The sequence below is a fragment of the Mastigoproctus giganteus genome, chromosome 7, assembly GCF_048544385.1.
Source record: "Mastigoproctus giganteus isolate SK-2022 chromosome 7, ASM4854438v1, whole genome shotgun sequence".
NCBI classification, from domain to species: Eukaryota; Metazoa; Arthropoda; class Arachnida; order Uropygi; family Thelyphonidae; genus Mastigoproctus; species Mastigoproctus giganteus.
The window spans coordinates 58,208,705-58,221,352 of NC_143581.1; the positions used below are offsets into that span (position 1 = coordinate 58,208,705).

Here is a 12,648-nt window from a genome sequence, read left to right on the forward strand (position 1 = left end):
TTGTACATCTGTACTGCAACCATCATTTTTTATTTTAAGTTTAGGTTTCTTTATGTATGTTGTTCTGCAAGAGTAAAGAATGCCATCAGCATTTAGTTTACTCAATCCATTTAAAGCCTTAAACACTTGTCAGGTCTGTTCACAGGTGCCTAGTTTTCAAATGCTGCAATTTGCAGAACTCTGGTCTTTCTTAGTAAGAGTACTCTTTTGTGCTCCTGATTAATCTTGTTGCTCTTTGCACCTATTCCAACAGATTATCATCCTCCCTAAAATGATCCTTGAGGCTGTCACAGGCATTCTCTCAGGTATGTCAGGCTGGGATTTGCTACCTGGGAGTCTAGTATTTTAATAGAACTGATATTCAGGTGACACTCAAATTAAATTTCAGCAAAGTCTGATTGGTCTGTGACAACCAAATCCTCTGCTTGCCCTTCACGATTGTGAGGCTGTTAGTAGCCCTGGGTATACCCATATGCAAGTCCTGAAATACATCACCTAGCGTATACTAGAGGTGACCATCCAGGTGCGAACCAACGTAAGCAGGGGTCGAGTAGTGGTGCCCACAACACACAGAGGAATGCCCCCATGTTACCAGGCAATATTAGATGGTAGATGACTCATCAACCAATGCAATACCACCACTTTACTTGTTGGAGGCTTGAAGTGGTGGAACCCATGTTTAGTCTCCAGAGCAGAGCTCTGGGAATCTCACCATGATGGACATCATGGCAAGATCCAACATTCCTTATGTTTTGAGGGTACAGCTCTAAAACAGTGTTCGCAACAAGTATCTTCTTTCATCTTCTCAACCCTTAACCCATGCACAGTACTGAGTACTGTAGGTTCTAATACTCTTGTTCTTGGGGTTTTCATTAAAAAAAAAAAAAAAAGAAAAAAAAAGCAGCTTGCAAACCTGTATGCAGTACTCAGATGTGGTCTAACCATTGCCTTATACAATGGGATAATCATCCCTTGTTTGTGCTGGAAAAATTCCTGTATAATACTGACAGAACCCCCATGGCCTGTCAGCTGCTCAGAGAACAAGTTGGATTGTACAATTATCACATTCAATATGTTTTTGTCTTTTTTCATTCTTTACTAATGTAGTTGGTATGCTATTCTAGGATTACTGCTACATATATCAACATTAAACCTCAGTTGCCACTTTTCAGTCCATCTTTCTAATTTGAAATAGAGCTGGTCTTGTTGCAGCAGAATGCCCAGGTTCGTGTCATTAAGCATCCTGCCAACCTTTGTATCATCCACATACTTAGATGTTGAGCTTGATATGTCTTCATCAGTATTGTTAATAAATACTGAAAACAATAAAGGGATGATAACTGAACTCAGAGGGACTCTTGAATTCATTGTTCACACATTTGAAAAGTACAAAATTTCAGGCTAATGATGTTATTGCAGTGATGGAGAGCAGGATTACAGAACAAAATTCAGAAAAAAAAGATTGGTATAAAAAAGCTGGAGGAAATACTGACAGAGTATTTTTATATACTGAGTATATTAAATACTAACTGCGGAAAATACTGACTTTGTGAGTATTTTGGATAAGTCAGTTTCGGTTACCTAGCTTCTTTCTTTATAGGAAAGACTTAAAACTTATCAGCTCCTCATGCATATTAGCTAATAACTTACCATTTTGTATGGCTATCTTAAGAGATAGACAAGTTTCATCCTGGAAGCTTCCAGCATGTTTGAAGAAGTTGATGATCACTTTTTCATCAACTTCATCCCATCAAGACAGCACAATTTTGTTTAAATAGCATTCTTCAGTAGTGTTTTCTTCTTAAAGCACTGGATTACATCTTGATTGAGTGGCTGAAGAAGTGACATATTTGGTGGTAGGTACTTGACAGTGATTGCAGGTAGGTTGTTTACTTGACAACAAGGGTTGCAGTTTTTTTTTTTTTTATGTGAACCCCAAACACGAGAGGTATTAGAACCTATAGTACTTAGTACCGTGCTTGGGTTGGAGGTTGAGAAGACGAAAGAAGATATTTGTTGATATTGGACTTGAACTTCTGTAGATTGTAATTTTCAGGAAATACGTATGTATGAAGGTTGTTCCAGAAAACGGCAGTTGAATGAATAAATGAGGAAGATGAAAAGTTGGTTCTGTGGGTTTGAAGTTGGACAGTAAATGGATGTTGGCGGCACGTGTTCGGATTGTTTTGAAAGAGAGAGCGGGAATTATAGAATCTAATTCAGAAGAACAGTGCCCATGGAAGTATCTGTAGAAGCGGCATGCAGCAGAAATAATGTGTCTATGAGAAAGCGAGTGGAGAGACTCTGTTAGAGATGAATCATTAATTAACCTAACTGCCCTCTTCTGAATGGAATCAAGAAGCCTGAGAGAGGTTTTGGGGGCACCACCCCAGATGGGAACAGTATTCCATGGCAGGGTCGATTTGCGATTTATACAGAGTGAGCAGCTGTTTGGAAGAAAAGTAACGCTGAGAGCAAAAGAGAAAACCAAGTTTTTTAGATGCAGAGGAAGCAATATTTGTAATGTGCTTGTGCCAAGAGATTAGAAGTCAGGGTAATCCCCAAACGAAATGTATCATTTTGCCTAGAAATCGGATTGTCACTAAACATAAGCATAGGAGCAGAAGAATCCTTTTTGCGAGATATAAGACAAGATTGAGTTTTAGAAGGGTTGAAATCAACTAAGTTGTCTTTGCCCCACTGGAGAATTACCTGAAGATCGACATTTAAGGAATTGGTAGCAGATTTTCGAGAAGTTGAAGCTGAATGAGCAGGACAAGGTTTCTCAAAATGAAAAGTTGAATGCAATGTGCTATCATTGGCAAAACTATGGATAGGATTTCCAGTCAGTGGAAGAAGGTCATTGATATACAAGAGGAAAAGAGTGGGAGAAAGAACTGAACCTTGGGGGACACTGGCATTAGTGGAGAAGTTAGAAGACAGAGCCATCTATCATTACCCACAGTGAGCGATCAGAGAGAAAACTGGATAACCAATTACTAAAAGCAGTTGGCAAACCATAAGATGGAAGCTTGTTTAGAAGACCTTTATGCCAAACACGATCAAAAGCCTTTGAGATGTCAAGAGCAACTACTTGTGTTTCACCGAACCTTTCCATTGAATTAGTCCATAAATGGGTAACATAAGCCAGAATATCACCAGTGGATCGACACTGATGGAATCCATACTGGCGATCGTTTATCAGACGGAAGGTTTCTAGGTAGTTTAAGAGTTGGCGGTTAATTGATTTCTCCATTACTTTAGAAAGAGTAGAAGTAATTGCAATGGGACGATAATTGGATGGGAGGGATTTGTCACTCTTTTTAGGAACTGGCTGGATATGAGCAAATTTCCAAGCAGAAGGAAAAACACCTTTTAGAATAAGAAAGTGAGAAAAGGCGGCAAAGAATAGTAAGTTCAGGAGCACAGGTTTTGAGAACAAGTGGAGAATACCATCAGGACCTGGAGCTTTCTTACCATCAAGATTTATCAAAATCCTTTTGATATCCTTTTGACGGAAGACCACAGGAGGCATTGGAGCGTGTTGGGAATGGTGGGAGGTGTTTTACCAAGATCATTAATACATGAGCTAGAAGGAAAATGGGATGCTAGCAGGTCAGCTTTATCCTTGGCTGAAGTGACAACAGAACCATCTAGTTTGGATAGAGGTGGGGGCAGAGATGAGCAAAATTTGCAGCCAATAGCTTTGGCAGGAGACCAGAATGCACGGCTACCATTAGGGCAAGAAGCAAGTTTTCTACTCTTAGCCTGTTCAGACTCTAGTTTGGACTGATTAATAACTGTTTTACAATTGTTGCCAGCTTTGGTGTAGGCAGAAAATGAAACTGAAGAATTAGAAACAAGCCAATTGCGATATGCAACATTCTTCTCTTGGACAGCCTTAGCACATTTATTGGAAAACCAAGGTTTAGATAAAGGATGAGATTTTAAAGTAGAGTGTGGGATAAAGGATTCCATTCCTGCAAGAATAATTTCACTGACACGATCTGAGCAAACATTGACATCAGAAGTTTTGAAACAGTAATCCGACCAAGGAAAAGAAGAAAAGAAGTCTCACAGGTCATCCCATTTTGCATTCTTGTAATGCCAAACAACACGAGGTTGGGGATAGCCATGTGAGATAAAGGTTCCATTGGAGAAGAGACAATCACCAATTTGTGATCTGAAGTGCCTAAAAGACCTCTCACTTCAACCGTGCACTTAGAAGGGTTGTTTGTGAGAAAAAGATCAAGCGTTATTGGCTGTATGATTAGGATTGTCCGGTATTCTTGTAGGTAAATGAACAATCTGTGCTAGGTCATTAGTAATTGCAAAAGCCTCAGCGTCTCGACCTGCTGGGTCTGTGTGACTAGAAAACAGAAGCCAGCTAGAGTTGTGAACATTAAAATCACCAAGGAAAATTACCTCACTGTTAGGAGAGTTGGACTGGAGAAAGTCAAGTTGCAAAGATAGGAAGTCAAAGAGCTCCAAGTGATTAGTGGAGTTGGGAGAATGGTAGAGACAACAGACGAATTTGACACAATGAGGTAGAGAGATTTTAAGCCAGAGAAGATCAAAGAGAGGAGATTCCAAATTGCCAAGTCTCTGACAGGGAATATCAGAATGGACATATGCACAGGTACCACCTTTGAGGCGAAAGGAATCATACAGCGAATAATTTGGGCATCTGAGATGAGCAGTAGTTAAATCAACCGATAAGTGAGATTCTGTCAGAAAAAGTACATGAGGTTTGGTAGACTGCAAGTGGAAATGGACATCGTTGAGATTAGAATTGAGAGGAAGTCCTTGAGAGGTTTAGATCTTTTCGCAGATAAGCTTGCTCTATTAGTTCGACAATTCATGGTGTATTCGATAATAAGAAAAAGTGGGTGGGACATGTGGTAAGAATATACCCAGATCCTTGACATAACGTGGCCTCGACAATGCTTCCCGCATACACACTACTCGGACTCCCTCCAGTCACTATCTGGCAGAGTAGAGGTAGCAAGATTATACACTAGCTGATCCGGAAGCCTCCTAGAGAGTTACCAATAGGTTCGGTGCAGTGTACTAACTAGCGGCCAGCCTGCGAACACCGTTTTAGAGCTGTACTCTCGAAATATAAAGAATATTGGATCTCGCCACGACGTTCATCATAACCTCAAGTCATCAATCATACTGCATGATGGAAGAGATAGGGAAGGGTTGACCGGAACTTAGCTCTAGAGATTAAACATGGGTTCCACCACTTCAAGCCTCCAATATCAACAAACAGCAAAATTTTTCTATTCTTCTCACTCATCCTGTGATTGAAGTCTCTGATCCATTCTTCATAGATTTGTGATGTCATCCGTGCCTTTTGGTTTGCCTGATACATAATCAGTAATGTCTTTACACCTTTAAAGCATCCAGGCTGCTGGGCTTTTGCAATGATTAAAAGAGGACGCTTCTCTGTACAAGACATGTTTTGCTGCTAGGAGAATGGTAATTGATTGTTTGGCCTTTTTTCTGTCACTACATTTCTCACTTTTAAATGTAAGCGTTGTATCCAGTGACAATTTGAAAAACGTTCTAGTTTCATCAGCACCAAAGACATCATTGTGGTCTTATGCAAAAATAAACCCATTTTTTAAATGATTTTCCTTCCATTCATTTGTAGCGTAAATGTCCATGGCTGCACTTTCGCCACTTTTTTTGAAAAATAGGCCATGACGAGTCTTTCTGGAACCATCTGAACTTTTAAATTTTTCAATATCCATTCAATGTGCAAATGATTCAGCATTAGCCATTCCAAAAGTACCATTTCAAGATCCAGATACTGCATTTTGTGCTTGAATCCTACCTAGTGCAGCAGATTTCTCTAAACTTTCAATGCTGTTTTGGAAGTTACCCCTTAGAGCAAATGCAGGTCACATTATCCTATGACTCCAAGCAGAGTTAATGGCTTTTTTTTTTTTTTATTTTTTAAGACTGTGGTTAGGTGTTCATTTTTCAAAGAAATGGATCTTAAATTTCAGCTTTGGTTTTCGTCACAAAGTTTAAAATAGACCTACCAGTGTAGAAACCACATTTTGATAAAAATTTTCTGTAGTTTGATATCCAGGTGAAACAAGCATTGGTTACTTTTTTAAGACTTTACTCGTGCAGTTAATAAGGGCTGTGGTTCAACGTACTGTGGTTGACTGGGTCCTTTACAGATTTTAATAAGGCTCTGACAAAAGTATGGCAACATTTTGTTTGGATAAAAGGATTCAGTTAAACCAGTGATTTCCAAACTGCCCTGCAGATCCCTTGGGATCCACAAGCAGTTCCGGTGGAATCTGTGGATAATTTCTGTAATGGCTACTTTGAATTTTACTTATTTTTTTAAACAAAATTTAAATATCATTACAGACTGGATGTCTCGCTTGACCCGAGAATTCAGTTGTCTACAATCACTCCCAACTTTAAGGCTCTGTGAAACGAAAAAAATAACACCATTCTTCACACTAGTAAGTAGCTTATGAGGTACAATTGATTGTATACTCAAATAGTGACAGTTTATTATTCAAGTTTTTTTTTTGTTGTGTGGCAGTCTGAAAATGTAGACTGTATGTGTATATATATATATATCAATTCTGAGATATAAATTTTTAATTTTGGATACCTATTGTCCAGGCACCCCATATTTAAGTGAGCTAGAATGTGAGAATCTGTGGTTATTTTTCGAAACCAAAAGGGATCCACGAGTAAAAAAGGTTTGGAAAACACTGAGTTAAACAATATGAGCAACATTTAAATTGCCTGCTCACAAGTTGTTTCAACATGCAGTAATGAACTCAAATAGTAATGATATGTATGTTACATACTGCTCGTTGCTATCATATTCCTCGAACTATTTGCAAACATTCCTATATCAATGGATAGTAGAACTAGCATCCCAAAAGCATATTGTCTGAAAGAATACTTTTCAAAATTAAGAGGATACACAATGAGAATACTTTTCAGCTGAAAAGTATTCTCATTGTGTATTCTCAAAGTATCCTCATAACAGTATTAAAAGCATAATAAAACCATGGATACATAATATCCAGTGCTATTTTGAACTTCATCTCTGGTTAAACTGCTTTCTAAAAATGGAAAGCAGGTTTATGTGAACACTGTCTGTCAAATCAAACTAGATTTATGTGAGAGTGTCTAGAGTGGTATTTTTATTATAATCTGTCATCTTGAAACAGCATGGCTGTTTGCTCTTTTTGTCAAAGCATCTAAGCCTGTAAAGCATCAGTGTATTGGTTCTATAAATTGCACATTCTGCAGTTAGTGAACCACTGTGTCACCCAGAGTTACATGAGAAAGGGTTTAAGCATACCCTCATAAGTGTATTTTTAGTAAAGGAGCAGGGTACTGTTTTAATTGAGAGTTTAACTTCCACCTCCTTCTTTGCTCATTTATATTCTACACAAGATTCAACATTCAGCACAAGGTCACAGCCACCTACTGTGTGGCCAACCGGGCTAGCTGGGTAGGTAAAGTGCCTGCCTGGCAACCCAAAGGTTGCAGGTTCGAATCCTGCCTCGGGCTTGGATCAGAGTACTGCAAAAACCTTGGGAGGTGCATTATGGCCACAGAAGCCGATGCACCAACATCTACTGGGGGAAAAAAAAAAAAAAACCTACTGTGTGATAAGAAGTCCCTTGGATGATGCTGTTAAATTAAAAATTATATTTAGCAACTTAGGTGGATTTGTAAATAACTTATTTCTATAGTGAGCATAAGATTAAGCTCTGTCACTAGAGTGAAAAAACATGATACAGAGAAACATTATTTTATCCAAAAAAAAAGCTTATTATTTTTATTTTGATCCATCACCACCTTGAATGATGTAATGTGTGAGGTTTCACATGCTTCTTCCTCTATTAATTGTGAAGAACAGTCTGATAATAGGAAAGAAACATTTTAGCAAGTGTATCATCATCTAAACTTACAGCAAAAGTGAAGCTTCAATGATTATGGAGAAGTGGATGTGGTCGTTGAATGTTTAAGGATATGCACAAATGAAGAGGAACTTGTTGCAGATGTAATGGAATCTTCTGAAATTTTTAGTGATGAAGACGAGGAGCCTACTGTTATTGAATAAGAAGTTTCAGTGAAAAATGCTCATCAAGAATTAAACTTTTACATCCCCCCCCCCCCCAAGTCAAGTGCACACTTACTGCAAACGTGAAATTGCTACCACACACCTTCATAATTATCTTTTAAAACATGCTCTATTTTGACAGACTATTTTCAAGCATGAAACATTTCTCTTGTTAGGTCTTGATAGGTATGTAGCCTATGTAGTGAAATTCACAATTTCATTTTAACCCTACTGTACCCTACAATCAATGCAAAATTTACAGTCATAATTTTCTTGTTTAATACTGTAGTACATATTATAAATAAGATTATACTATATTGTATTAGTAGAATTACATTAAATGTTCAAGCTTTTACATGTTTTGTTGCTGATTTTATGAATGATTGCCATTCCCTGGGGGGTTGTTGTATAGAGCTTTGACCGTATTTATTTCCCAAAATGGGGGAAACTTGAACACCACAGAAAATAAGACAGTTGCTTTCAACTTCACTCTTTGCTTGAGAGTTGGCAACTTGACCTTTCCAATTTAGCCATACCAGCTGACTTCACTGGCTCTGTCCCACATCACTCCTCTCATAGGGAGAATAGTTTCTCCCCACAGAATTATAAACAATGCCATGAAGCTTTTACTTTGCATTATAGTTCTTGTATACCAATAGGTACTGATGGCACCAAAATCAAAGACCATGGTGGTGCTGGAAAGTAGTATCTTTATTGCTGAACTCCATGCAGTCTTAATGGCTTTAGAGGCAGTGATGTTTCACAGAATTACTCAGCACTGCTTTTTCTGAGAAAACAAGGGCATATTCTAACCATCTCCTTGAACAAATCTGGTCAAGGTTAGCATATGTAATAGAAAAAAAGCAAATGGTCTTATTTTGCTTCATACATTGAATCTTTTATAGATTTTAAATGGCCATAATATATATATAGATTATAAAAGGCTCAATGTATGAAGCAGTGGCAATAAACTTCTCCAAATCAAACCTGAACTTTAGCTCTTGAAGTATAAGTATGCATTTGAACAAAAAAGGAAGAAGTTAAGCTGCTAAATAGGCCACAACTTCCTCATTCCTCCTCCTTACAACATGTGAATCCTCAAACCATTCAAAAAAAATGTTGCAACTTCAATCATACCTTTGCTAACAATAACCCTATACCACTGTTAGAATAACTACCCTTTTAGGTAAAACAACCAAAAACCTATCCTTGAAACAATGCTTAGATGATGGATCTGATGTAAATAAAGTTTTCTCCTTTTAAAAAGTCATTGATTTGATTTATTATACTAGTGATATTGTAATCTTCTAGCTCATGACTCTGGTGTGCTGTAATTCCTTTATAAGCAAACATTACTATATCAGATATGGCACCAAAGTTGCCCAATCTCATACTGAAATAAGGACTTGTATTTTGCCAGTAGCTGTACACTTATTTATTTTTTAAATAACAGGTTATTGTCAGCCTTTCTGCATGACTATTTTATTGGAGATATTTGGATTGTATGCAAAAATATGTAAATCAAAGAGATCACAGACTGTGTGTGGGAGAGCATTATAAAGTTGTGTAACCTGACTAGTTCCCAAATCAGTTCACTGGCAATGAAGAATACAGGATTTTGTGGGCTTCCAAATAGCTATAATTGTTGGTGTGAATTTAGTAGTTTGCTACAGAAGAGGATGGCTGCATGTTGAGTGCCCAAAGATGTTATTTGAATCTTTAATAAATGAGAGAGATGCCTGGAAAACATCAGTGAACAGACACACAGCTGTGCCTAAAAATCTAAGGTGACAGAGTAAAGTGCTAAAATCTGTAGTATCAAGTGTAATCATTGCCAAACAATATTTAGTATGGGAACATCAAAGGCATCAGTACCTGCACCATGTGAAAGATCCTACAAAGAATGCACTACAGAATTGACAATCTTCAGAGAAGCCACTAATCAGATACTAACCAAAATGTAAGTAGTGTTCATGCTGAGAATACAGATGATGGAGACAAGTTATATACCCTGGCGGAATCCTGATTTACACCTCCCAGCACCAAAGAAGAGTGAACACATGGAGGAAACCATGATGCACTAGAATCCTATTGTGTACCAATGGCTGCTGGAGGAAGCATAATGATGTGAAGCACATTTTCTTTGCATGTCCCTTTGTGAAGCATGTTTTTCTCAGGTACACCTAGTGGATATACTTTCAAAATGATAATGCAAATATTTACCACAAAGTGTGAATATCATAAGGACTACGGGGCACGTTATTCAAATGTCACTTTTCAAAACTTTGTTGGTTCCATGGCACATCGTGTCAGAGCATCTTGTCATCGCATTGAACCAGTACATTTCAGATGCTTTGTTGATCACTTAGTGCTTGTTTTGACTTCAGTTTTTGTTTCAGAAATGCCACTTATGAAATACAGAGTACACAGCTTTTGAGGTCAATCACTTCATTGTTTACAACTGTGACCATCATATCCAGCTTCTTTCTAGACTATGTAATGGCCTTGTGTTTCATCCCATGTCATGTTAGCCTTATACTTGGATTGCAAAACTTAATTAGGCTTCAGGAATGGATGAGGATCATGGATATCCTGTTTCCAGTGTGCTGTTTCTTTAGTGAAGAGCATTTTTTTTTTTTTTTTTTTTAAGGTTTTTCAGTGTTGAATTTGTTTGTTTGTAATTTTGCATCAACACCTGAATTGCTTCTCACATAAAGTTAACACTAGCATTGGCTTAACCTATCCATTGTGTAGAAGTCATCCATTTTGGCCATACTGCAGAGGATTTTAATAACTGGGGGGGGGGTGTTGTAGTAATTATATATTCATAGGTTAGAGGGGTGCTATAACTCAAACTTAACTTCAAATCTTTTTTTTTTTTTTTTTTTTGGTCCCGAATCTTGAGATTTTTCTGTAGAATTATATTTTAATTGTATCCAGCTTGATTATGTGCTACATTTTTTATGCTAAAAAATTTCCTTTTTTTTTTCTTTAGAAAATACTTATATAAGGCACAAAAGTCTGATGAAGGTGATGCTGCTTGTACATGTTCTTCTAGGTCACCTGTAGAAGATGATATGGAAGAAAGGTGGATGTTGGATTACAGGCCAACTCTTGCATTTTTGGATGATCAAACAACGTGAAAATTATTTTGCTGTGTTAAATATCATTAATGCTTTAAGAAGTACAAGAAAAGTGATGTCTTAGTTGTTGAGGACTAATATCCACAACATGTACGTGCTTGTAGGTTGCAGTGCTGTTGAAAGGATGATAAAGACAGGTCTCTCAGCTGACATTTATATTTGATCAGTATCTTCTAATTATTCTGAATACAGACACTTAAAAACTAAGTCTAAAAAAAAAAAAAAAAAATTTAAACCCGAGCTGCCTTTTTTTTTTTTTTTTTTTTTTAACCTTTCCTGTGAGAGTAAAATTTGATGTTTCACATTCATTTACTTAGAGTTAAGTTATAGCAGAAATTTTTTCCTATTCTATATTATGAAATATTATCGTATCCTATTTGGAATGCTTTGATAAGTTGGTTTTTCAAGCTAAGTCATGTGTGTAATTTTTTTACCACACAGTAGTTATTTGTGGAAGATGACAAAAAATTAGTTAGTACGTTTGAAAATGAGTTTTTAAACTACTAAAAAACTTGTAAAATATATTGATTTGTAAATAGGACTGAACTGTGGTCTGTGCATTGCTAATTTTTTAAGATCATTGTGATTTTCCTTTGTTTGATAAAATATTGCACTAAGAGAAGGGTGGTTCCATCTATTTTTTGAGAGAGCAAGGGAAAGTGCCCCCATGTAATTTGAAGAGAGTGAAAGAGATTTGAAATTTTATTTAATTTTTTTTCACAAATCTTAGTATTTTAATTTTTTTTATATAATTAATAATATGCTGGTCTGCACAATCATTAGTATGATGGAGCAACAGCAAAACATTTGGAGCTCAATATTTTTCATCAGTGATATCTTCCATCACTGTGCTGTTGTGAAAATTTGTATAATAAATAATACAGGTAACTTTTGTTTTTTGGAGCCCAGTGTATGCCAGTTAGCATCGTTGTGATACATGGAAGTTCTGCATTTTTGCACTGAGTTAGGAGTGTTATAATTAGTCAGTTTACTGCTAACTCTTTACACAAAGCACAGTGGCTGTAGAGTGCTTTAGGCATATTATGCAGTTTGTTTCACAAGGCAAAGTCAGTGTTGTACCAAAACTATTTTTGTCATGACAAGATGTTGAAGGCTGCCAAAACTTTGTTTCCTAACTGTGTTGTGGTGCTAGTTTGTATAAAGTAAATAATAGTAAATACCCCCACACACACCTATATATTTAGTTGTTTTATTGCATCTTGCTAATTGTACAGAATTTTAAGGAAACATTGGTTTCATCACTATTACTTTACATATGTACTTAAACTTAACAGGTACAATTAAGTGGATTAAAAAGTAAATCTTTAAATATAAATTAAACACCTATTTTGAACAGAACTCACGCAAAGCATAAAAAAGATGTCT

At 36.8% G+C, this 12,648-nt stretch overlaps 1 protein-coding gene across 1 annotated transcript in view; it reads left to right on the plus strand.

Moving 5' to 3' along the window:
* The window catches only part of LOC150082921 (E3 ubiquitin-protein ligase AMFR-like), a 271,559-nt gene extending 260,087 nt beyond the window's left edge, over positions 1-11,472 (plus strand). Inside the window, exon 15 of the mRNA XM_090377682.1 lies at positions 11,115-11,472. Within this exon, the coding sequence (XP_090233808.1) occupies positions 11,115-11,262 (148 nt within the window). The 3' untranslated portion in view covers positions 11,263-11,472. The remainder of the gene's footprint in view (positions 1-11,114) is intronic.
* The last annotated feature ends 1,176 nt before the right edge of the window (positions 11,473-12,648 follow it).